General features: G+C 44.0%; 2 protein-coding genes across 4 annotated transcripts; both read right to left on the reverse strand.

Moving 5' to 3' along the window:
* Positions 1-1,469: 1,469 nt before the first annotated feature.
* LOC149336976 (uncharacterized) lies at positions 1,470-14,172 on the reverse strand. 3 transcript variants are annotated; one of them, XM_089553221.1, is made up of 2 exons: positions 13,198-14,172; positions 1,470-6,653 (listed from the first exon to the last, which is right to left on the reverse strand). In XM_089553221.1, exons 1-2 carry the CDS (start codon positions 13,277-13,279, stop codon positions 6,079-6,081), a joined length of 657 nt encoding a protein of 218 aa, XP_089409347.1. In that variant the 5' UTR covers positions 13,280-14,172; the 3' UTR covers positions 1,470-6,078. The 3 variants fall into 3 exon arrangements, with proteins under 3 accessions (XP_089409347.1, XP_089409348.1, XP_089409349.1); XM_089553222.1 differs by having other exon boundaries at positions 1,470-9,963; positions 10,683-14,172; XM_089553223.1 differs by having other exon boundaries at positions 9,863-14,172.
* Positions 14,173-15,279: 1,107 nt separating this feature from the next.
* LOC149336977 (uncharacterized) lies at positions 15,280-18,958 on the reverse strand (the record flags this gene model as incomplete). The annotated part of the gene is made up of 1 exon (XM_089554297.1): positions 15,280-18,958. A coding segment is annotated over one exon (612 nt), but the record flags the coding sequence as incomplete, so codon positions are not given.
* Positions 18,959-25,298: the final 6,340 nt, after the last annotated feature.

Here is a 25,298-nt window from a genome sequence, read left to right on the forward strand (position 1 = left end):
AGCCCCAGGTGGTCGAAATTAAGGCAGCCTTCCGCTACGGCGTCCTTCATAGCCTGAGTAGCTTTGGGACGTTAAACCCCATAAACCAAACTAAATGAATCTACTGGTTACCCTGAGCGGTAACCAGTAATAAGGAGGGCATGAAAACCAGATCTAAGGCTACCACTGCTTTGATGTTTTCAATAATTACTCTGTTTTAAGGGAAAGTTATGAAAGGCAAAACTCTCTGCTTAATGAGGCCGTAACTTGCCATGACCGTCCATTACAAACCTTTAACACTGCGGGGGGGGGGGGGGGGGGGGGGGCACCCACATTTGCAAATGTGGCCCATCAGGTGGTTGCTTTGCTTTGGTCACCAAGATTTGGCTGACCTGACTATTGATGGGGCGCAGTGAAAGCTGCACGCAGGTATGGCCAGTAGCAAGCCAGTGAGGCTTGAACCATAGGCTCTGCGTTCTGTCTTGGCAGAATGCACTGAGATAGACTGAAAAGTACAGTACACCTGATGTCGCCTAGGGAAACCTACATTAACTATGGACCAATATCAGGAAACTTTTGGCTCCAACCAGTTTTGTCATAATGAGAAGATAAACATGAGACAATGCATAAAGGAAGGAGGGCTGCTGAACTGCGTGCCTTCTTTGGTTGTGCTTAAACCAAAACCCAACTATACACCCTTTTGCAGAACTAGGTGTAGTCCGCAGTGAAATAAACTAATACGTGCCTAACAAAAAGAACTGCATCCACAAGATGTATCGGAAGACCCAAGTGTGCTAGATGATACACTTATGGCATGAAATAAAGTGAACTGTATGCTGACCGGATTTAGCAATGAGAAAGATACAAGCAGCAGTAACCACAGAACCATTGCAAATGATAATCGCATATATAACAAATCTGTCCAGACACAAAGCCGAACAGCTTGGTGAACCAAATTTAGCTCGCCTATCTTAGCGTATTGCAGACATCCATTAACATCACCTTGGATGCTTTAGCTACATTAGCTAACAAACTAAAATATAAGCACTAAACTGTAACTGTAGAAAGCACTAATCTTCTTTCATTTTGTTATTTATATGATTTGTACAAAATATTTTGCATCAGTTGTGTGCCAGCCTGCCAACTTTTTAGGTGTGTTGCAACCTTGCACGAAGCAACTGAAAACCTTAAGGAATTAAACCAGCCAAAAAAAGACGCACACAAGAAAACAGAAAAGAAGAAGATATGAAAGTAGGAAAGTAGTAGTTTTCCTGTGTGCGTCTTTTCTTGGCTGGTTTAATTAATTCCTTAAAGCAATGCACCAACTAGCCCAACAACGTGTTTTACTGAAAACTGCATTGTGTTACACTGAGTCTATCAGAGTCTGTAGACCACGTAAGAGTATATAATTAGTGCACTGTCTTGTTTCCTTTGCATAATCTCCATCTGTCACACACTGTTATACTCAAAAACAAAGACTACGAACAAAATTCATCATGAAAACTTTATTTCAAAGGAATAACCTGACGGCACACACTAGCCAGCAAATACCTTCAGTGACTGCACCGACACATTTATTTCGCACTTGCACCACCAAGATGCAGTCTCATGTGTGCCACCAGATGACTCTTGCGGTTGAACGCACGAGAGCACGTGTCGCAGCCATATGGCCTCTCACCTTTGTGGATCATCTCGTGCTTCTTGAGGTTCGATGTGTGCGAGAAGGCCTGCGGGCAGACGGCGCACCTATAAGGTTTCTCGCCCGTATGCGTGCGCACGTGCAACGTGAGGCTCGCTTTGATCCGCGTCTCGTAGGGACAAAAGCCGCAGGAGTAGCGCATGTCCTCTGCAGAGGCTATGGCAACACACCGGCGAGCTGGCACAGCTGCAGGGATGGGGCTCTGCGCCAGTAGCGCCTGAGCAAAGTCGGTGTCGGCAAGGCTGCTTCCATTGGTTCCTGTGTCCAAGCAAGAGTCGTAGACGGAAGAGCTTGTCGGCCTGACGATCTGGCCGGTCATGTGAGCCGACAGCGGGCTGGAGCCGTGACAAGACGAACCTGGGAAAATTAAGATGCCGGCTGAGGTGACAACAGCCATGAAAATGTTAGGAAGTCCCACCACAAGACAATTCCCTATACCTTGCAACTGCACATGTCACACGTAAGAGATCGTAAGCGGGCAGGGTGGGTGAGGGAACAAACGCGGGTTAATGACATCCTAGTCGAAATCAAGAGGAAGAAGTGGGCTTGGGCAGTGCATGTAATGCGAAGGCAAGATAACCGCTGGCCCCCAAGGGTAACGGAGTGGACTCCAAGAGAAGGCAAGCGTAGCAGGGGGCGGCAGAAAGTTATGTAGGCGGATGAGATTGAGAGGTTTGTGGGGGGATACAGTGGGCGCGACTGGCGAAGGACAGGGTTAATTGGAGAAACATGGGAGAGGCCTTTGCTCTGCAGTGGGAGTAGTCAGGCTGATGACGATAATATATTCCTCACCCACCAACACTTCCATCTTCACGGCTATTTCCTCAGTTTTTTTTTTACTTCCTTCGCTCGATGAATGAGTCAGATAAGACTGCTACCACTGTATATGCAGTGCTGATCACATCTGCAGAGTTATGCTGTACAGTGCAACTGTCTGGAACCCAAGTGAATGTTACAATCTGTCAAGGCTGCATCCTATCTACCGCCACATGCCAAGCAGTGTTCATCAGCCTTAAGAAAGATTACAAAGCTCTACTCTGGAATAAATGAGCCCTCAGTGATGGAACGAAGCCATCAATGACTCAAGGCCGGGCAAAACAGAGTGAATGCAATTCATACACACATGTGGTAAGCTACCCACAAGGCTGTTTGCCCAGAACAAGAATGTTCGGAAAACCAAATCCAGAACACACGTGTTCAAATGGAAGAGCCCAAGAAGACGCCCACCAGAACCTACATGCATTCATTATAGGTAGGGGTTGGACTTTTCAGTTCAAACCTTTAAAATAAAAGCAATCAAAGTTGACCGAATTCACTTGTGGAAATTCAGTTTTAACCAATAAAGGTCAGTACTTTTGGCTTGCAAGGCATAGCTAGCTGGCTGCTGAATGTGACTTATGCTCACTTATAGTTGAAAATTAACTAAGTAAGGAAGCCAGGAGCATGATGCGACGATGGTAAGATAAGCAGCACAGTTGTGCGATTTGAGCTATTGCACTGCTAGCTTACATGCCTCTGCAGAAAGGGAAGCGTCATCTCCTCGCCGTCTTCTAGCTAAGCTCTGTTTCTTCACTATCATCACCTGCTCAGAACAGTTAGTAGGTTAATTAGGTTAATAAAATGCATGTAGGACACTGACACGAAACTGCAAAATGGCAGTCACGAAAAAGTACGTTTCGGCTTCCACAGCGATTGAGCGGCAGTTCAATTGCTGCCGTCAACACGCAGACTACGCAACATTTAAACCTACTTCTTAGAAATAAACTTCCAGTTCGATTTTTGTCTGCCAACTATCTCACTTAAATTGAGTTACTCTTTTAATGAGGGTGGAAATTTTTTCTTGAAGCACAGCTCCAAGCATTACCATATGCATGTACAGTATATACTGGTAAATAAATTGTTCAGGATGACAGAAATACTGAGATAAACTTTAAATGTCTCTGTTTGCTTATAGAAACCAAGTCGCGTCCTGAAATAAAAACCGAAAAGGCCAATCCCTAACTATAACCCACTCTGAGCACTACGATTATCCCAAATGGCATATAACTCGGCTGTCAAGAATGTAAAACAGGTATGCGAACGGAATAACATGAACAAGCAGAGCAAACTACAGATCAATGTTTCGTGAAACCAGTGAAAAACATGCCCAGTGAATAAGCGGTATTTCAAGCAACATGTCCATCAGTGTAACGTAGGCGTTACTCATTTGCATTGAATGGTGCGTTTAATACTCCATGGTAAAGCAAACAAAAAATGTGGTCACGGCCGAGTTGATTTAAAAGCCGCCATATTGGTAAAAAAACTGTCCCACCCTGAACATTCACTTCATGAAACCAAAATTTAGACGTGCCAATGCCTCAGAGAAATTTCTCAGCAGTTAGATGCCTGCACAAAGCTGCAAGAAGTACAGCAAAAATTTGGAGATGTTCAAGTTAAGAACGCAGATTAAAGCTACGGAAGAATACCTCTACATGAACTTTGCACAGCTCATGAGACAACTAAGAACCACATATACTACTGTTCAAATGACAAAGAATTAGTAGTAACGAATTCAGGAACATCATCCATTTTACATCTACAGCATTTTTTGTTGCGCATTACACACTGTATTAGAACAGCAAGAAAAAAAGTCAAGAAAAGTGCAAAAGAATGAGCAAAGAATAAAGAAAGTGATAACAAAGTACTTCTTATGCTGCACACTAACGACACCAAATGTAACCACAATCATAGATAGCTCAGAAGTCACACAACCTCATTTTATTTTTAGGCTTTGCATCAAGCACAAAAACCATCGCTGCAAACAACAAAGAGCCTTGTGAAGTAGTAGAGGTGAATTTAGGGGCTATAAATTTTTATTGCACCTAGTGCTATTTTTTTTTTTTTGTCAGTGAAGAAAGTTGAAGAAAGGCATTAAATGAATAAAGCCCCCTAAAGTGCTGCCTATAAGAAGTGCCCATAAGTCTAACCATTTGACATAACCGTCCATATTGGTACTCAGCTTTATAAGTGCTTTGTTGTAAAAACATATGAAGAAAGTCAACAGTCACTGAAACTAACAAAAATATAGGGCATTTTATTTTTGGTTTGTTAATAGGAAATTAGTACAATTTTTTTTACCTGAAAGGTAACTGATTAGAGTGTAGAAAAAAAGAAGAGATTTCATCACACATTTTTTATGTAACTGACTTACTCTCCACAAACATCTACAAAAATGGGCCCTGTAGAAACTACAACATTTAGAAAGAACAATATTATTATGCACAATACAGTAAATGCAACACATACATATTCTTTACACAAAATGTAGGAAAACAAGGCACACATGAGCTAAAAAACAAGCACAAACTCATTACAGCATTGTGACAAGATTCTGCTGCAGGCATCAATCTCATCTTTACAGCACCAATATCACAGGCGATTAACACTGCAGCAATCTAGACATGCAAGCAATACATACATTAAAAGGTCCATTACCTTGAAAATTAATTAAACAATGTTCGTGCACCGTTGCTATGGCTACAATAAACATACAAATGCAAAGTGAACCCTTGAACCACTTTAAATCCAATTACATGTTTACTGCATGCATGAGCAGCAGACAATCGCTAGAGAAGCAGAGTTCCTGGCCATGTTCGGGAAAAAAAATTGTGCACCGTGGGTCTACATAATTATGTTGCATTTCCGTTTATAGATATGTAGCAAACTATAAAGGCGCTTTTCCATCGAATAAAAGTTTAGTTTGATTCAATTTCGTGTCCGAATCCATTCCATGGTTCCTTGTGCCTACGTTTCTTCAGCAGTGAAAGTTACATTTTCGTGCTGAAAAAAATTGGTTTTACAAATTGGACCATTTTTTTTGCGCCACTCAGTACAAACTTAAGCGTTCAGGACCAAGCGGGGCCCTTTCCATAACCAAGTTGGGTCCCTCCTGAGAAAAAAAAAAAAAAGAATGTGGCTGCATGTTCAGCTTCATAATCACTGTTATGAAGTGAAAGGCGGTGCAACCCAACAACAGTGACAGCGAATGTTTCGATACTGCAGTTTGCCTGTGAAAATGGCTGAGGACAGCGACACTTGTATTTAATTTTTGGCCTTTTCTGGTAAATCAAAGACCTATTTACAGGGTAAGTGGGCCCAAACATCTGAACATAACATATTAAACACAATAAACAATCAATGCGGCTCCATGCTGTGCTGTCAAATGAAAGCATTTATTGCTTTCTCATCTGAATGGAAATACACAAGTACAGGTGACAGTCATACCCTTCCGGAACAGCTCTCAAAATGAGGTTGAAGTTGAGGCAGTTGCCTGTGAGTGGTAGGACTGGCGTTTCGGACTAGCGTTGTGTCGCTACCTATGGCAGAGTACCAGCGTCCATGTCCACTGAAGGTAGCGCCCTCTACATGGCATGCAGGGCAGCAGCCTCGTGATCCAACAGGTGGCGCTGCAGCTGATACTTGCGGGCGAACGCCTCTGCGCAGAGGTCGCAGCGGAACCGCTTCTCTCCCGTGTGGCATAGCATGTGGCTCTTCAACGGCGCCTTCTGAATGAAGGCATGCGAGCAGATGCTGCACTTGTACTGCTTCTCGCCAGTGTGGATGCGCCGGTGGTACATGACATGCTCCTGGCGCCTGAATGCCCTGCCGCACACGTCGCACTCAAAGGGGCGCTCGTCTGTGTGCGTTCGCTCATGTACAACAATCCTGGCCTTCCGCCTGTCCTTGTACGGGCAGTACCGGCACGCGTACATCGTCAGTCCGGGACGGTTCGTTGTGGCCGTGGGAACGGGAGCAATGTCGGTGACCTGGCTTGCAGTTCCGCTCGAGGGCTTTGCCGCTAAGTTACCGTCGATGAGCCCCTGTGTGTTCGGTGAGCTAGGCGTCGGCATGGCAACAAAGGTGCTACTGTTGAGCAACCCAGAGACGTCAGCTGCCGAAGGCGAGGACCACCGGGTGCAAGCATTGACGGGCAACACTGCAATCAATAAGAGAGTTTTTATCAAGACTTGTTTGAACTGATACTCGAACATTTATTCGCCTTAATACCTATAGCCGAACGTTTATTATTGCGAAAGCAATACTACTTGCACTTTCACACCTTTGCCGTGCCGCGGCGGTGATCACCATTGACCTTCGTTTGACCTTGATTGCATTAGATTGGATTAGATTACATTGGATTGGATTGCATTGGATTGGTTTGGATTGCATTGGATTGGATTGTATAACCATGGTGTAGGTACGGATATTGCTTTCGCAATTACCTGGCTTAACCAAGCTAAGCTACAGCGAATTTTTTTCGCTTTAATACCTATACGAAGCAAAGCTCTCAGATTCATCAAAATAATACAGCCGACTATACTGGCACCCAGAAGACTGAACACAGGTGTGGAAGGAAAGAGTTTAAAACCTGAAGAATGATTTTGCACACAGCATCTTCTCTGCCTCCTACAGCACTTCGGTTTCTCTGATGGCACAGAGGAGCATTATTCTTTTTTGACATCTGACAAAAAGCTTCTCCCCGTTACATAAGTATTACGATAACATTTATCGCTTTCAATATGCCGCACAAAATTAAAAACGATGAGCGCATGGGCTTCCAGGGCATGCTGCTGAACGTCAGAATGCACAAAGCCCACTAATGAGAACAGCAGGAGCAACAAGCAAACCATGATTTTTTCTTTCTTTGGAAGATCGGCTTTTGTTTGCAGTGATGCATGAATGAAACATGGCTGCATTGAATCACTGCCAAATTCAAAGAGGTAAAGAGATCTCAAAGGATTGGAAAAATTAGAAACACGACACACACCACATCGAAAAGTGGGCTTCAAGAAGCTTCCTCTAGGTCAGCGGCCTAGTTGAAGTAAATTAGACAAATGCTATTCAAGGTTCTAAACACTTTCTCTGTAGAGCTTGTTTTGATTGGATATTGAAATAGTTGCCAAAAATGACTTCTCTATACCACTGCTTTCAAAGGCAGCATTCGACAAAGGTTCAAATGCAGGTCTAATGTAGGCAATCCACAAAAATGCACCCCATTTTTAAACATACGTTGGAGTAAATAACTCAAGCAAAGAGCACACAGATACGATATATGCTGAAAACTGTAAACTGTAGCAGCACAATCAACACTTATAAGTAGAACCATGTATCCATAACCATGTATCGATATCTGATGGCAAGACCAGAAGGCTAACAGCATAGCTGTATTGCCACAACAAGCAAGTTTTGATAAGGCCGTCACATCTAATACAAAGAATTTTCATTCAGTCAGGAAGGAGCACAACTACCACAGTTTTCTGCCACAGCTTCTGAAATCGGCTCTAAAAACCAAAAACAAAGATTCAGTTCTATAGTGCGAAAATAAAACAGTGTCCTAGAGAACACGAAACCAAGCACACCAGCACAGGTGAAAAGATGGACCATGCTTGGTATTGGGCACCATTTAGATCACTATGGAGTACCACTGAGGCGAGGGTCTTTCAGTAAAATAAACTTCACTGTGCTACATGAGTAATACATCTTCAGTGCAAGACCATGTCAATACAGCTCTTCCTGTCAACATACAGGCACACCAAGGACCGACTTTATCAATTTGTGAAAACCTATGCCAAGAAGCACAGATGATATTGTGACGAAGACGAAGCTGGCAGTGGCGCGGGACGGAGCGCCCGCGCTAGGCCAGCGGCCATTAAATCATCTCATAGCCATCGTTCACCACGTCTCATTCTTCGGCTGGCCGCCACGATAATCATCCATAAATAAGACTTTGTCTCATTTCAACACAGCAATGGTGTCAGCAGTAAGAAATATTCCTCTATAAAAACACAAATGCCTTGTATCGATTCGGTGAGCACCATAACTAGTTATACTGCATTCATAAGCCACTGCCCTCACCATACGCTTCTACAAGGGCTCAGACTGTTCGACAGAAATATGACTTATGGGGGTTTAACATTCCAAAGCGACTGAGGCTATGAGAGACGCCGTAGTGAAGGGCTCCGGAAATTTCCACCACCTGGGGTTCTTTAACGTGCACTGACATCCCGCAGTACACGGGCCTCTAGAATTTCGCCTCCATCGAAATACATCTGCCGCGGCCGGGATCGAACCCGCGTCTTTGGGGCCAGCAGCCGAGCACCATAACCACTGAGCCACCGCAGCAGCCTGTTCGATGGAAATAACTGGATTTGCTTAAAAATCATCGCCTGACCAGGCACAGCATATGAATGCTACAATTAGCAAAAAAGCAATCAGTCTTGGTGCCAGTACCTATACCAGCTTATAAAGTTGCATTTCTGTCATGCGAACTGAGAATTCGCCACTGAGCCACAATTTTCCCATACCACAGATGACCTTTGAATACAAGTGACACCAAGCATTTTTTTGGTACTATGGTCCATTTCTAACAGGGCTACACATAACAAAAAAAAAGCTAAAAAGGTCGCACTAAATGTTGCCAACTGCCATATTCTTACAGAGAGCTACCAACTCAAAAAGCCTTAAAAACTGATACTTTAACTTGGGTATCAGTGCAATGACAAATGTACCAACAAAGGCATTAGAGAGGGCCACACACAAAAACATGAGAATGTGATAAGAGCAGGTTAGGTAAACCCCAAACATAAGGCAGTTATGCTAAGAGTGTGCAATGTGGAAGCTGAAAGAATATGAGACTCGTGTAATAGTATTTTTCTGCAACTTCACAGCATCTATGTATTCTCATATGACCACATTACCACTTCTTCACTCTTTGGTATGGCTTTGCTCTTGCACACAGCAGGAGCACATGAAAACACACAAGCCAACATTTACCCCAAGATACGAGACAGCGTGACCACGCTGCTGTGCAATACTAACGAGATTACATGTGCAGGTTTCTGAATTAAAGCAGCTTCTCACCAGGCTTCCAGCTGAACAGAAATATGTAATTTCACTAAGACCTCATGTCTTTGATATCACAAACATTGCACCAGCGTGCCTCTTTGGGCCCAGGCTAGAGTAACCAATAGAGGAACAAACAAAAGAGTGACAGTCGGCAAAGCTGGACGACCATTGCAAATGTCAGAGGTGCACAATGTTACTGCTGCTCTTGAATAAGTGACCACACACACAAACGCTTGAAAACAAGCCCAGAACATATTTCAGACATCTGTAAGCTCTAATGCAAGCACAATCCTCACATACAACATTTCTTGCAAAGCACTTTGTTTGAGAAAGGCAAATTGTACAGTAGATTTCCTCTGGAGACATCTTCAACTTGGCTATCGGGATTCGGGGACCCCTACCTGAAAAGGAAAGGTTATAAATGCAGCAAAGTCTATCTGGATCTCCTTCTAAGAAGCAAGTTACGTCACTAGTAGTGAACTCATATATTTACATGACTTTTACTGATAGGCAAGCAGCTTTTCAGACCTTCACTAACAGAAATGAAGGTGCAAAAATGGCAGCAGTTGGAAACATGCACAATAGAAATACGAGGCAAAAAAGGAATCCGTCAAGCTCTTACGCAGCGCATGACATGTACCTATTAAACGGACATCAGTATCTGCAGCATAGCATGCAAGCACAGTCATGCCTCGTTAATATGGACACTTTGGTTCCCGAGCTAAACTGTCCATAAAGCGAGTCGCCTGTATTAGCAAATCGCAAATAATTAAAAAAAAAACATGCTGTGATTAAGGTCTGCTTCAGTGCATACTGGTGACCAGAGATGTTGAACTTCCACAAAATTTTGGAAGCTACAAGCCCATTACTGGGATCGCCATTGAGCTTGAAAAATCTGTTGCAGGCTTAACGTGCCTAGTGGTCTAAGATATGCTTGATGGCGTCTCATGGCTAAATGACCTAACTACTATGACAACTATTCGCATCTCATGAACAGCTCGCTACAACATATCAGCACTCAGTCGGCTGACCACTGCTGAACGCTACTTTCTATGTGGCACAAGCTGCGGAGGGAGTTTTCATAACAGTCGTTCATGCAATATGAAAAATTCCGACTCACACTGCTTAGGCAACTTTGCACATGTAAAGCATGAAATCACAAAAGACAGGGCCATCACTCAGCCATTTCCACTTTTTCACTACATCCTCCTCGTGTCCTGTGCTCAAAATACAGAAATAGAAACACCTGGTTACGGCAGTACAGATTCATACTCATATTCATGAGGCAAAAACATGTGGGCACTAATGGACAATGTGCCTTTTTCCCCTATCCATTGTCCGGACAGCGTGTTTCCATATTAACCAAGCATAAACACATTGAAAAATTTGGTCCAATGAAAAACTGTCCACAATTCAAGTCACCCATATTAACGGGGGCCTTATTAGTGAGAAATGACCAAATACAAGTCCTGTTCATACCTACTGATGTAACATGACCAGCAGAATACGTCACCGACAGTTGCAGAATTCGCAGTAGAATCAGCATTGAACTGATACAAGTTCTGGCATTATTTATTACACTAAGGTATGGTAGGTACAGCCTTTGTCAAAAGTTTGGAGCCCAGAAGGTTTGCTTCTGAGCCCCACCCGCGTGGTTCGTAATGCCCCTCCAGCGCTCCAAATTTCCTGAAGGTAAGAAGATTTCTGATCCTGCCTCCTCCAATGGTTAGGACTTCTACGAATGCTTTAGGAGGCCCACTGCAACGCTTACAAGCAAACCCCCTGGGCTCTAAACTTTTGACAAAGACTGTACCTACGTGGGGCTCAACATCACCAAGCTACATGTGGACAAGACGTACTGTAGTGGAGGGCTCCAGATTAATTTCAAGTAACTGGGCTTCTTTGACATGCGCCCAATGAAATTCATGAGCAAAAATGCACAAGCAAGTACCTGCACTAACAGCAGAAGAACCTGCCGTTCTTCACACAAACAAGGAAATTCAGCACACAATGAAAATAAATGCAGCTGCAAGCTGCTATCAGAAATACAGGTATGAATGAAAACTCATGGTGGCAGGAAGTCAACAAACACCGAGAAAGATACTGGGAGGACATGGAGCATGCATATGTGGAATCCGTCCCTCTACATGCAAAGAAAATCAGCGCACTGAAATGACATAACATTTACCTCATATGGTGGGTACGATTGTGCAAATCTATGTGCCATCAAGATTTGATCATGATGATGAATTTAAATGGTGCAAGGGCATCTTAGGCCAGACAGCATCATGGCACAAGGTGTTTCACACAAGATGGGGTCAATTATCCATTTTTTCCAAGCATTTCATCCTAGAAAAACTGACTACCAGCCAAGGGAAAAGCATGTGCCCACGGAAACCGCTGGGTACCCTGTTACACAGGATCAAACCCTGCACCTCCCAAATGTGAGCCGAATGCTCAGTTCAATAGGCCAAGCAAGGTTTGAACCCACATGAACAACACATCATCATCACCATCATCAGCCTGACTACACCCACTGCAGGGTTGAGGCCTCTCCCATGTCTCTCCAATCAACCCTGTTCTTTGCCAGTTGCGGCCACCGCATCCCCGCAAACTTCTTAATCTCGTCCGCCCACCTAACTTTCTGCCGCCCCCTGCTACGCTTGCCTTCTCTTGGAATCCACTCCGTCGCCCTTAAGGACCAGCGGTTATCTTGCCTTCGCATTACATGCCCTGCCCAAGCCCATTTCTTCCTCTTGATTTCGACTAGGATGTCATTGAGCCGCATTTCTTCTCTCACCCACTCTGCCCACTTTCGGTCTCTTAATGTTACCCTTATCATTTTTCTTTCCACAGCTCGCTGCGTTGTCCTTAACTTAAGCTGAGCCCTTAAGCTTGGAAGCATAGCTTGGCAGAAATCTGGCCAAAACCTACAAAGGATGAAATCCAAACCAGGTTGAAAAACAACCGTACAGCAGCAATTTCTGATGAGCACAAAGTTGTCTATTAGCTATAAAGATACAAGCCAAGTTCATGCCAAGTTTTGTATGAAGCAAGGCAACACACAAACTGAGTTCTCTCTACTGTTAGCATCAAATGAAACACATGGTTGACGGAAACTGGATACTCGTGCAATTGAGCTTCATTTAAAAGGCGTGAAGATTGATCTTCAGAAATGTCAATCGACCCAACCTGTATTTCCACTTGAGCAGTGAATATTTACGTCCATGTTCACATTTCATTTGACACTGATCGTACAAACCTATGAACACTATCAGTTCAAAGAAATGTAGCATGGTTTGACACAAAGAAACCTGCAACCAGAGAGTGGCACAGGCATCGCTTAATTACAAGATCCCTGCAATGTGCAAGGTGTCGTATCACCCGTAAGTTGCACAAACTGTTGAATTTACTTAAGCAGTATACCAGTGCAGTGCTAATCCTGCAGCAATACATTTGACATATCACATATGAAGCATATGCGCCACTTAACGCCATGGTGATGATGCATCACCATTCGACCTGTACACCTGAAAAATAAGGTAAATTCATATCTGTACAGCCAGTTGCATTAAAATGAGCATTCTTCATCTGTGCACCTCAAGTCGCCAGGGGAATTTTCATTCATTCTGTACCTTGTTTTTCTTCGTGCGGGGTGCCCACATATTTATGCGCAGAATCAGTATGAGGCAAAAAAAGAGTCCAGTTCCTTGGCATATCCTGCAAGAGAACAGCGCTTACAGCCAAGATGCTGCACAGTACGCCTTTAGAGACCGCACGCGATCCCACTGCTCAAGACCAACTCCATTCAAAATTTACAACCACACAACACACACTGCAGGCTTCTGAGAACTCGAATGTGTCACCAAGTCTGTGAAATGGATCCACTGTGAAAACACTTTCGGGGCATCTTCATTCTTCGCTGCTCGCCGCAGGAGAAGATCAAGAAGAGTGCGCACTACAGTCGAATACAACTCAAGAACGCAGCGGCTTTCCCCCGGTCAAAGGTACACCTTCCAGCCAATGGCGTCGGCCGATTCTCATCAACCTGCTTGCGTGACATGGAGTGGCATCTGAAAGGGGTCAGTCCGCTCCCTGCATTGTCAGCTCACTATCTGCACTGTGACGCTAGCAGGGTCATGAGAATCAGCCGTCGCCATTGGCTGGAAGGTGTACCTCTGACGGGGAAAAGCCGCTTGGTTCTTGAGTTGTACCCGACTGTAGTCGATATGCAAAACCCCGGATGCGAGTCACGCGAACACACTCCCGATGCGCTGTTTCCTCGGAAATAACTGCTGTCACACACACACAAAAACAAATGCTTTTCCCGGGTCTCCTGCGTCCCGTTTAAGCAGCGCCGACGGCATCTAATCGCGTACACCAACTATCCCACTTCAGCAACTTGGCACTGGATCGTCACAGTTCGGCAGTCGCCGAAGCGCGGCTAGCACGAACTGTACCCGCTCCGCGAATGCACAACCAGCAGAAGCTTGCTTATTAGGTCGTCCTAAAGCCACTGCTAAAAGGCGTGAACTTCGTTAGCGTTCGACGAGTCGAAAATTTTGACCAAGGGGCGCACACGCAAAACGCAACCACGCAACTACCTGACAGACGCCGACTCCGCAGCAAGCGTGGCTTGGATTTGAATGGCTCGTGGGGTCCGCTGTCTGGTTTCGGAATGTGAATTGGCTTTACTGTGTGCCGCTTTCAGACCCCATTTGGCGCCTCGCTGGTCATTTCTTTTACTTTTAGGAGAATCTCGGTCTCGCCGTTTTGACGCCACTGTACTGTGCTTTCCCGTCGCTTATGTTCGCGTGCTTATTCTTCTAACATGCCGAAACTGTCCGCTCGCCACAGGCTGCTCGCCGTTCGTGCGATAGTGCCTCCTCAAAGCTTCACCCTATTTTGGGCAGTTTTTTTCGTGGGTAGGGCGAGTGCATGACCGTTGAATGATTCGGGTATTCCTTCCTGTACTTTTACTACTCAGCATGCGATTTATAGTTGCCAATCATTTTCCAGTTCATGAATTTCATTTTGCAGCCCATTCTGCATGACCACATTATGTTGCATACAGGACTAATCAATGCCTCTGCGTGTCAATTTTTTTTTAATGTTCTAGGTCACTCTGGCTGTTTAATTTCAGTTTAAGAACAACAAAGCGTGTGTCTTTTTCTGAAAATGTTTTTCCATGCTGACCATATTTGATTCAATCGTTTTCTCCATAATCGTATTTGAAAATTTAAATATTCGCACACCCCTACTTCTTAAGGTAACTGTCTTTGAATGAATGTGTGAACAAGCTAGGAATCAAATGTCCTATGTGATGACACAAAAAGTCTTGCAGAAATTAATATTTGCCACGTAGTGTACGTACCACTTGCAGAAGTTACCTTGTTGATTGCAAACAAGTCTAGGCTTGTTTACGCATCGAGTGGTAAATGATTAATGTATCAAAAGAAAAGTTGACCCTGAACGGAATTCTGTGTGTGGATCATCTGCCACAACATCATTGGCCAGTGATATAATTAGTTGAAATATACGTTCTGCAAGCTTTGGGAAAGCTTTGTACCCTAGCTACCCAGTTAACGAAAGTCTGGTTTTTTTATATTGAGTCAAGCTTTTTCAAGAGTTTGTAGAGAGGGACACTGTTAAACATCTTTGTCAAGTCTTCATGCTGTCAACCTGTTCACACCTCTCAAGAGAATGAGAAATGTTGATAAAATAAAACCAAATCAATTTATTACACATCAATAGTCAACAAAATTCACATCAATCATCTGAGCCGTTTGCCTTTTCGGCTATCCCATGGTTACAGCACGACAAATACGAGACAAAGAGGGAACGACAACATGGCAGCATAGACATATTGGCCCATACAGTTAGTGCAAAATGTCATAGCAAGACAACTGAACTTCATACATTTAGTATATATAATACACACAAAAAGAAAAATTGGAATACATAAAACTATACAGCAGTTACAAAAAATATAAAAAGAAGTGACTCACATGTAAGAAAATCATTGCTTTATAATCGAGTCACGTACTGATCACTTTCAGCAGTCACAAAAATATAAAAAGAAGTGACTCACATGTAAGAAAATCATTGCTTTATAATCGAGTCGCGTACTGATCACTTTCAAAAAAATTAAGTTCAGCAATTGAAAATTTACCCATTTTCATGTAAGTTTGCAGGTTAGTTGCTCCAAATTAAGGCAGCAGTGTAAGCAATACTTCTTTTGCCATAACCATTGTTAACTATTGGAAGCTAGGTTAGAGCGGCAGTTGAGAAATCTGCTTGTTGAACAAGGTGGATAGACTAAAGCAGATGATGTAGTAGGATGTTATATTTAATGTATATGTGTAAAACCACACGTGTAATCCTGCATAGCAAAGAATGGTGTAATATCTAGGTGACAGAAGAGGAGCGTTTCTATCTGCAAGTTTGCTTTGTGTTATCAAGCAAAGGGCTTTTTTTTTGTAATATTAATATTTAATTTAAATACATATTATACACAAGTATCCATGACTCTGTACTGTAAGTCATGGGGCTATGAAAAATGCAATAATACGAGCTTTTACCGCATGAACCGAGATGAACTTTCTGGCTTTTATTTGGACAAAACAAGCTCGTCTCAATTTACTGCTTACTTGAATTATGTGAGAATTAAAACTGAAAGCTGAATGAATGTCCAGAAAGAATTCAGCGAACTGTGTGATGGTGCTGAATCCATGACGAAGTCCACGCTGCAGGTTACTCAGGACATTGTTGGACTCTAGGAAAACTACGATACAATTCAAAAAAATATATTCTAGCAAGTTACATAAAGAAGCTGTCAAGAAAATAAGTCTATAGCTGGAAAGTATCTGCATGTTACCAGATTTGTGCAGGGGGATAATTTTGCTGGCTTTATGACAAGAGAACTGTGATGATCGAGAGAATTTAAAAAAAAATAGTGGTGAAGGATTGACTAGTCCAAACAACACATCATACAAGAAATTAATTGGGTAACTCATCAGAGTCAAAGATCTTTCTAGTGTTCAAACCTAAGATAAAATAAAATTACGAACACTTTCTTTCGAAACGTGAACATCATCAACTGAAGAATGGAACTACAAGTGAAGAAAGGAGTTTCAAAATTTTCTACAGTAAACACTGGTGGGAAGTAGGTATTGAATGCAGATGCAATAGACAGAGGGTTACAGTTGAGTACCTCATGAATGTATTCGAAGTCGTGACATATCGGGCACTACGGATTGCCGAAACTTAAGATGGTTGTTTTCCAGCAAACTCCTCAAGGTCACACCGCAAAAAAATCTTTTGAGGTTTTGGTTTTAATGCAAAGTTACCTCCTTACCATCCTGGAATAAGCCAGCTTTGCCAGGATCACCGCTACGGTTGGACCAGCATAATTAATTGAAATTTGCACATCTCTAGTTATAAGTTAATGGGCAAAGCAATAAATGGGTGCAGCACAAGCTGAAAGATTAGAAACCTGACGAAGAAAATGAAATGAACCCACTCACAACGGATGGTGATGGTGTGAGGTTTAATGCCTCGAAGCGACTCAAGGGCTATGGGGGACACCTAGTGGCGGGCTCAAGATTAATTAAGACCACCTCGGGATCTTTAAACACACTGACATCGCAGAGCACATGAGCATTTTTGCATTTACCCTCAACCGAGATGTGGCCGCCGTGGCTGGGACTCGATTCCGCAAACTTGGAACCAGTAGCCACAAGCCTCAGTCACTGACCTATCACGGCAGGTGCCTATGCATTAAGAAACTCGACCATGAAGCACAGTTTGTTTTGTGAGTAGCACCTGAGAACACAGTCGTTACCTTCTATATTCGTACATAAGGTGAACTGCCTGGCTTGTTAAGTTGAAAGAACACAGAAATAGTTCTTTCAGCAGTTGTCTCATAGGCAGGCAAAGAAAGGCTAAAATATTATACCCCCCCCCAACCCCCCTCCCATGCAGGAAACCGATGCAGTCTTATTTCAGATTTTGTGTTCACTCCTTTCCCTACCATGATCGAAACATTTCCTGTGCTGGTAATCAATTGAGAGTACCTATAAAAACAGCTTCTCTCTGCAGTGTTTTGTAAAGCATGAAGTTGCTACAAGTGATCAGGACTGTAGTCATCTAGTCATACGGCAATCAACAGCACTTAATTTACATAAACTGTAAACAAAATGCGCATATTAGCGTGAAAGACGAAGGTGAAGCTTCGCTTCAGCGGCATTGCCATCCCCGCACGTGTCTTTGCTTGACCTGACCGACCACGGACTGTTTATACCGCTGTTCCCGTCGTCCCAGTTCCTTTGAATAAGCCCTCGTCTTACAGGCCATGTGCATAAAATGCATGGCCATACAGAAAGATAATGAGTTCCTCTGAGAGAGGAGGTACTTTCACTAGCCTGTCATCGTCATCATCAGCCTGACTGCGCCCACTGCAGGGCAAAAGCCTCTCCCATGTCTCTCCAATTAACCCTGTCCTTCGCCAGTTGCGGCCACCGTATCCCCGCAAACTTCTTGATCTCATCCGGCCACCTAACTTTCTGCCGTCCCCTGATACGCTTGCCTTCTCTTGGAATCCGCTCCGTTACCCTTAAGGACCAGCGGTTATCTTGCCTTCGCATTACATGCCCTGCCCAAGCCCACTTCTTCCTCTTGATTTCGACTAGGATGTCATCAACCCGCGTTTGTTCTCTCACCCACTCTGCCCACTTCCGCTCGCCCGTAGCCGCTATAAATACATCACGCAACAAACACAGATGTTCATTCCCCTGTGCCCGGCGTCGTGTCGCGTTGTAGCGACCGAACTGGACGGTGGGTGCGTAGGTGGGTCATGAGGAAGCGCTCCAGCGTGAACGACCACAAACACACGGGGCACCGGTAGGGGCCGTCACCCGCATGGCCGAGCGCGTGGTCGCCCAGCTCTTGCTTCGTGGGGAACGTCGCGTTGCAAAGGGAGCACGCGAACTGCTCCTCGCCCGCGTGGACTGTCATGTGCCTCGCCAAGTCCGAGCTGCTGGCGAAGGAGCTCGCGCAGATGCTGCACTGGCTCGGCTTTTTCGCTGCGTGGCTACGCTTGTGCGAGTTCAGATTGGCGCGGGACTTGCTGGTGTAGCGACACAGGTGGCAGGCAAGCACCGGGCGGCTGTTGCTGCTGGGTGCGCTCTTGTTGCAGCTTGCCTCGCCTGTCGTCGTGAGCGGCGTGTCTGGTAGCGCGGTTGGCCCAGGACCTTCGACTTCACTAACAATGTTCCCCTCCGGAGAGGGGCTGCGGGGTTCCTCTTTGATTTCAGTCAGAATTAAGTAAGGTGACTCTGGAAAGACAAAAGGACAAGAGAAACGACTAATGAACAGATGCGAGCACTCATGATGGAATTAGCGTTACATCATCATCATTAGCCTGACTACGTCCACTGCAGGCCAAAAGGCCTCTCCCTTGTCTCTCCAATTAACCCCGTCCTTCGCCAGTTGTGGCCACCCTATCCCCGCAAACTTCTTAATCTCATCCGCCCACCTAACTTTCTGCCACCCCCTGCTACGCTTGCCTTCTCTATTACATATTATAGTGTTACATATTGCACCAAAAAAAAAAAGACATGCACAACTGCTCTTGCTTTTTATTCACCTTCTTCCTACAGTTCTTTATGTGATGCTCTGCCTAATTTAAGCATTCTGTAATATTAACCCCCCCAAAGGACTGAGGCATAGGATATATGCAAGCCTGGTCAGCAGTGCAGAGAAATGATCATACAGCGTTCTCCTTGAACATACAGCAAATAACGCTCACTTGTTGTAGTAAATCTATTCAATCTCTTCGTTTATGCTACCACACCTATCTATGTACTCTGAATAAATACGTCAATAAAGGAAGGTAAATTATTTGTAAACCTATATTTTTGCTCTTAACAAAGAACTAATGTGGAAACAACGGCCTTCCAAGTCTCAGGAAGTGAAAAAACTAACACAACATACAAACAATATGAATATAACATGAACAATTTAACGCCGGCACAGTACAACTGGAACATCCCAAAAGGCAATGCATTACAAGCATGAAATAAACCCACAGACATGCAAGTTCAAGACAGAATGCAGCGAGCTGGCTGCAGACGTTGCTAACCAGCGTGGGTGATATACTACATGTGAAGTGCCTAAACCAGAGAAAGGCACCAGGCCAAAGCAGGACCAGGAGACTTTACACATGCAGTGCAAAATACAGCACACAGTGTTACAAGAGCATGGCTCCTGCCTGACCTCTGTAGAGTGGGACTAAACACCGACTCTTATTAACCCTTTCACTGCCAGGTTTGTTTACTCATAGCTGCACACACCCTGCCGGGTTTTTTTCGCTTGTTAGTTTCCTGGAAATTTTTTGCTAGTAACGCACTAAAATGCTCTGCAGGGCATGTAGACATGTTTATTCAGGATAATCTTATAGATATTAGTTGTACTGAATCAAATCTTCCAACACCAATCGTGCCTGTCGAATTTCCTCTTCTTACGCGGATTTTTCGGTAGAACGGGGACTTCATCGCTGACATCACTCGGCAAGGCCCTTAGGTGGGCTCCTTCCTCGTTCTCATTATCATTGGACTCCGAATTCACAAGCAGTTTTGAATTTCTTCGTCCGTGAAAGCTCGGATGAGTGTGGCACACTGCCTCACATGGCTCCTGTGCGGAAACCAAAACGAAGCGACTCGGATGTGGAAACATGCGCGCTATCTGTTGCGTAAAATTTACCCTACAAGGTCTGTGAGTTTATAGCGTCTCTCCATACATGATGCTACATGTTTGCATCCTTTTTTTTTCACACGAGTATTATCGGGAGCGGCAGGGGGTGAGTTAAAAAGCCAAAACGAGTTAACTCGGGAGCAGCACGGGGTGTGCATATGTGGTAGCCCGAGTTATCTCGGGAGTGGCGGTGAAAGGGTTAACTATACTCCATTTCATACATAGCAGGCAACGCTGCGGAGGTTGCTGAAGGAGTGCATCCGCGAAACTATATTACTCCGCCACGTATCATTGTTCTTCTCGAAGCTCTGTCACTGTTTGGACGAATACAAAGAACGGTATAAAACGATGTAGTAGCATTGAAAATCACGGTCGAAGCTGTGAGGCGTTCAGTGTTCGGGCTCTCTGGCCATAATTTTCACGGAGTGTGAACTACTTTTTGGGTGCGGATTTGGTAGAAGCGATTTGCCCTGCCAACCGCGTATCATACCGCCACGTGTACTTCTTGCTTCTCAAAATCTCGACGAGTCGCAGGAGGAAAATGTGGTAGGAGGTAAAACGAAGTCCAGGAGGGGCCAGTCACGGCACTTAAGATTTGTCGCTACGAAATATGTTTGTGTTCGCTTTGGTTGTATGGCGAACTACTTTTTCCGTGCGGACAGGGCCTGCGTGAACAGGCACGCTAGCTTTGGCAGTGTTGCCTGCTATGTATGAAACGGAGTATAGTCTCTTCTAATCAGGCCTCCTCACTAATGCCAGCACTGCAAGCTGGGATAGTTGGAGGCAGTTCACAATGAACCGCTTTGAACAGCCCAAAAACCAAACCCCACTGACAAGACAAATGCACACACGCACACATAAAACACACAAAGTTAGCACTGTCTCACAACCGACATTTAACCCTTTCAGACATTGCTTGCCATTTCTGCTGGTCGAAAAAAATTTTCTTCTTCTGCAAGCTATGCAAACCTTAAGAGAGTAAATGTAGTCAGGTTTACAACGCGAAGCACATGGATGTACACAGTTTCGTACCGAGTGCCACCACAGCTGGAAATAGTAACATCAAGACACCAAGATATGTCAGAAGAAGGCTTGAAGAAACATATATTTTCTTTCAAATCAAAGATGCACATCACGCTAGAAATGCAGAAACAAAAAAAACCTAGACTAATGCCAGTGACAAAATCTGCCTAGTTGAGTATGTTGGAAGGATGCGCTATACCAGACTCACTGTCTCGAGAGATGCTATTAATATATATGCCAGCTCACATAATAAGCATCCCAGTGCTGAAAGGTGCTATATCTTAGTAAAAGAAATAGCTCCTAGTTGTACCACACACTCAGAAAGAGCAGCGAATTTCCAGTGTACAAAACTGTGTGTACAGTGCATGAAACCATTAATCATCATCATCATCATCAGCGTGACTACTCCCACTGCAGGGCAAAGGCCTCTCCCATGTCTCTCCAATTAACCCTGTCCTTCGCCAGTTGCGGCCACCGTATCCCCGCAAATTTAATCTCATCTGCCCACCTAACTTTCTGCCGCCCCCTGCTACGCTTGCCTTCTCTTGGAACCCACTCCATTACCCTTAAGGACCAGCGGTTATCTTGCCTTCGCATTACATGCCCTGCCCAAGCCCACTTCTTCCTCTTGATTTCGACTAGGATGTCATTAACCCGCGTTTGTTCCCTCACCCACTCCGCCCGCTTCTGGCCTCTTAACGTTACACCTATCATTCTTCTTTCCATAGCTCGCTGCGTTTTCCTTAACTTAAGCTGAACCCTCTTTGTTTGCCTCCACGTTTCTGCCCCATAGGTGAGTACCGGTAAGACACAGCTGCTGTATACTTTTCTCTTGAGGGACATTGGTAAACTGCCATTCACGATCTGAGAGAACCTGCCATATGCGCTCCACCCCATTCTTATTCTTCTAGTTATTTCCCTCTCATGATCCGGATCAGCGGTCACTACCTGCCCCAAGTAGACATATTCTCTTACTACTTCAAGCACCGTGCCATCGATTGCGAACTGCTGTTTTCTTGCTAGACTGTTGAATACTACTTTGGTTTCCAGCATGATAATGGCAAGCGGAAAAACACGCAAAAATAGACCGCTGAAGAGCGTGCGTGATACATTGCTTCTATTTATGGTGGACACATGCTTTAAGCCGTCTATATTCTGTATTTTTCTACTCGTAATTAAACGGCTCTTGCAAGAGAGCGTTGCTGTGCGTCAGTGTGTTTCTTGTGTAAAATTTTCATGCTGTACAAAGTTTTTTCATCACTGAAGCATCATGCAATATATTCAGAAAATAAAGATACAAGTGCAACATTTAGCTGCAGGCACTCTGAAGCTACCTTCAAGACAGGACAAGCAGCGTACTTGGGAAAACACACAGTCGACAGCCGGCATAAAAAATGCATTTTACGCAATAACACAAAACAAAGAGCTTAAACTGACAGAAAAGCACAGCAAGACAAGGCATGACCTGTTGCCTCATAAAACTATGTGGGAGTAGCCCACCAATAAAAAAAAAAGTACATAAACACATTCTTATAACTCTTATAACCACAAAAACAACATCAACTATGCTACTCATAGGAAAGCCAGGCAACATTGCTGCCACTTTGGTGTTGTGGCACTCTCAACTTGTGCAAACACTCAACAGTAAAAACTTAATAAAGCTAGCTGGTAGGAAGACAGCGCAAAAACGACACCCACAGGGGAGGACAAGACACATAAGACCGCTACTATCAACTGATTTATTTTGTCACCAAGTCACATTTATAAAACCAGCCAGATACATCACGTCACACTTTGCAGTGCCAGATATCTTAGATTAACAGACAAGAAAGGTTTAATCACCTCTTCAGCTGTGAATGTAGCTTGTCAGAGAAAGATTGCAAAAAGGAAAAAGAAAAAAAAAGTAAAAAGAAAAAGAAAACCGTGCATGACATAGACCAGACAAGGAAGTAAACTCTGTTACAAAGATTGTTGCCTGGGGGTATGTCATGCGCTGTTCTTTCTTTTTCTTTTTACTTTTTGCAATCTTTCTCTGACAAGCTACATTCACAGCTGAAGAGGTGATTTAACCATTCTTATCTGTTAGTCTAAGATAGCTGGCGCTGCAAAGTGTGACATGTGATGTGGCTGGCTGGTTATATAAATGTGACTTGATGACAAAATAAATCAATTGATAGTAGCGTTCTTATGTGTCTTGTCCTCCCCTGTGGTTGTTTTTCCCGCTGTCTTCCTACCAAGTATGAATAACCAACTAGCACAGCACCATGTTTTATTAATACAGCTAGGCTTGCACAAGTAAAAACTGCCTTCTTCAGTCTTTATCACAGCATGCGACCACTTCTTCGAGTAGTTCAACACGGTTGTTGTGACCACTCAACAAAACATGCCACAACCGATTTCCAGAGATGCCACAGTAGTGAGCACACAAGGCACGTTTCTCAACTCAAATAATTTTACACTTGTTATAAAATCCTTAATATGCTAGTTTACCAACCGGCTGGCCAGAAGACTTGATTCTTAAAGGGACAGTGAAGAGGAATTTGAACTCGTCTTTTTGCCGTGGGAACTCAATCTACACGTTCCGAGCATTCTTAGAAGCTAAGATTTATTGCCCTGTGTGGCCGATTTCCCTAATTAAATCGAATTAACGTCCGGCTCCCGCATTTTTTTTTTAATTCTCCCCGTACGGTGGGCGGAGTCGACCAACGCGGGGAGTGCCTTTCACCCAGTCCCGTGGCGGCTTGGCGCTCTGCCATCGGCGGAGTCATACGTAGTAATCCGTAGAAGCAAATAGTCTGCACGTATTTTTATTTCCGTGGGCTTATTTTGCGGCTATATTATTTGTGAATCAAACTATTTATTCACGGAAACCTAAAAAACAAAATAAAGCGAAAGCAAAGCCTCCACAGAGCTGGCTGAAAGGCACTCCCCGCGTCGGTCGACTCCGCCCACCGTACGGAGAGAATTAAAAAAAAAAAAAGGCGGGAGCCAGACGTTAATCTGATTTAATTAGGGAAATCGGCCACACAGGGCAATAAATCGAGGTTTCTAAGAATGCTCGGAACGTGTAGATCGAGTTCCCGCGGCAGAAAGACAAGTTCGAATTCCTCTTCAGTGCACCTTTAAGTGTTCGTGAGACAACCTCCTACAGCGATGTGCCAGTTCATTCTTCACACAGTGTTCCAAAGTTCAATTGAACATAAATACTAGACGCCCGACTCAGTACACCTTGCCATTGTACGTGCACAACATAACACAGAGTAGAGTGCCTTAGCAACTGTCAGACACAACTCAGGAATGAAGTGGGAAATCCCCTTCTGAGGAGGGGCCGTCTAACAAATGGCACTGACCAATTAACACTACATTGATGGCCAGACTAAACAAAAAAAAAGGTACTCAAGGGTCAACATAAACCTTTCAAGCACACAATGAAAGAACGCTCGTTAAAGTCAAAATTTAACGTGATGTAACATCTCAATGTTACGAGTCAGTTCAATTGCCTGACAAATCATCGAGGAGACAGAAGTCCCAGGAACACTTTTTTAAAAAACACATCACTTTTTAAACTGTGCTGGTGTTGAACAAAATGCACAAAGCAAATGAAAGCCAAGCACTGCAAGCTACCGACAAACTTTGACACTTGTAGGTGAAAAATTCCCAGTTTTTTTTTCTTGCAGACCAGTTTGAAAATCAAACGCATCACATGTCACACTTTGTTTCTGCTAAATCATTCATACCCAAAACCATTATTGATTGGAACCGGCTGCCTTCCACAATCGCAACTGAAATGAATGCGACATCATTTCATAAACTTTAAAAAATCAAAGCGATGTGTAGTTTTCTCCTAGTTCTGCCCACCGCAATGTGTTCGAGTTTTGCTTTTCGTTCTGTTTATTCCGTTGTTTTTATCTTTGTGTTTTCTTGTTTTTTTTTTCATTTTGTTTATTTTGCGTCTTGTTGT

This window comes from Amblyomma mixtum, chromosome 7, assembly GCF_055824585.1.
Source record: "Amblyomma mixtum isolate Tamu chromosome 7, ASM5582458v1, whole genome shotgun sequence".
Lineage (NCBI taxonomy): Eukaryota > Metazoa > Arthropoda > Arachnida > Ixodida > Ixodidae > Amblyomma > Amblyomma mixtum.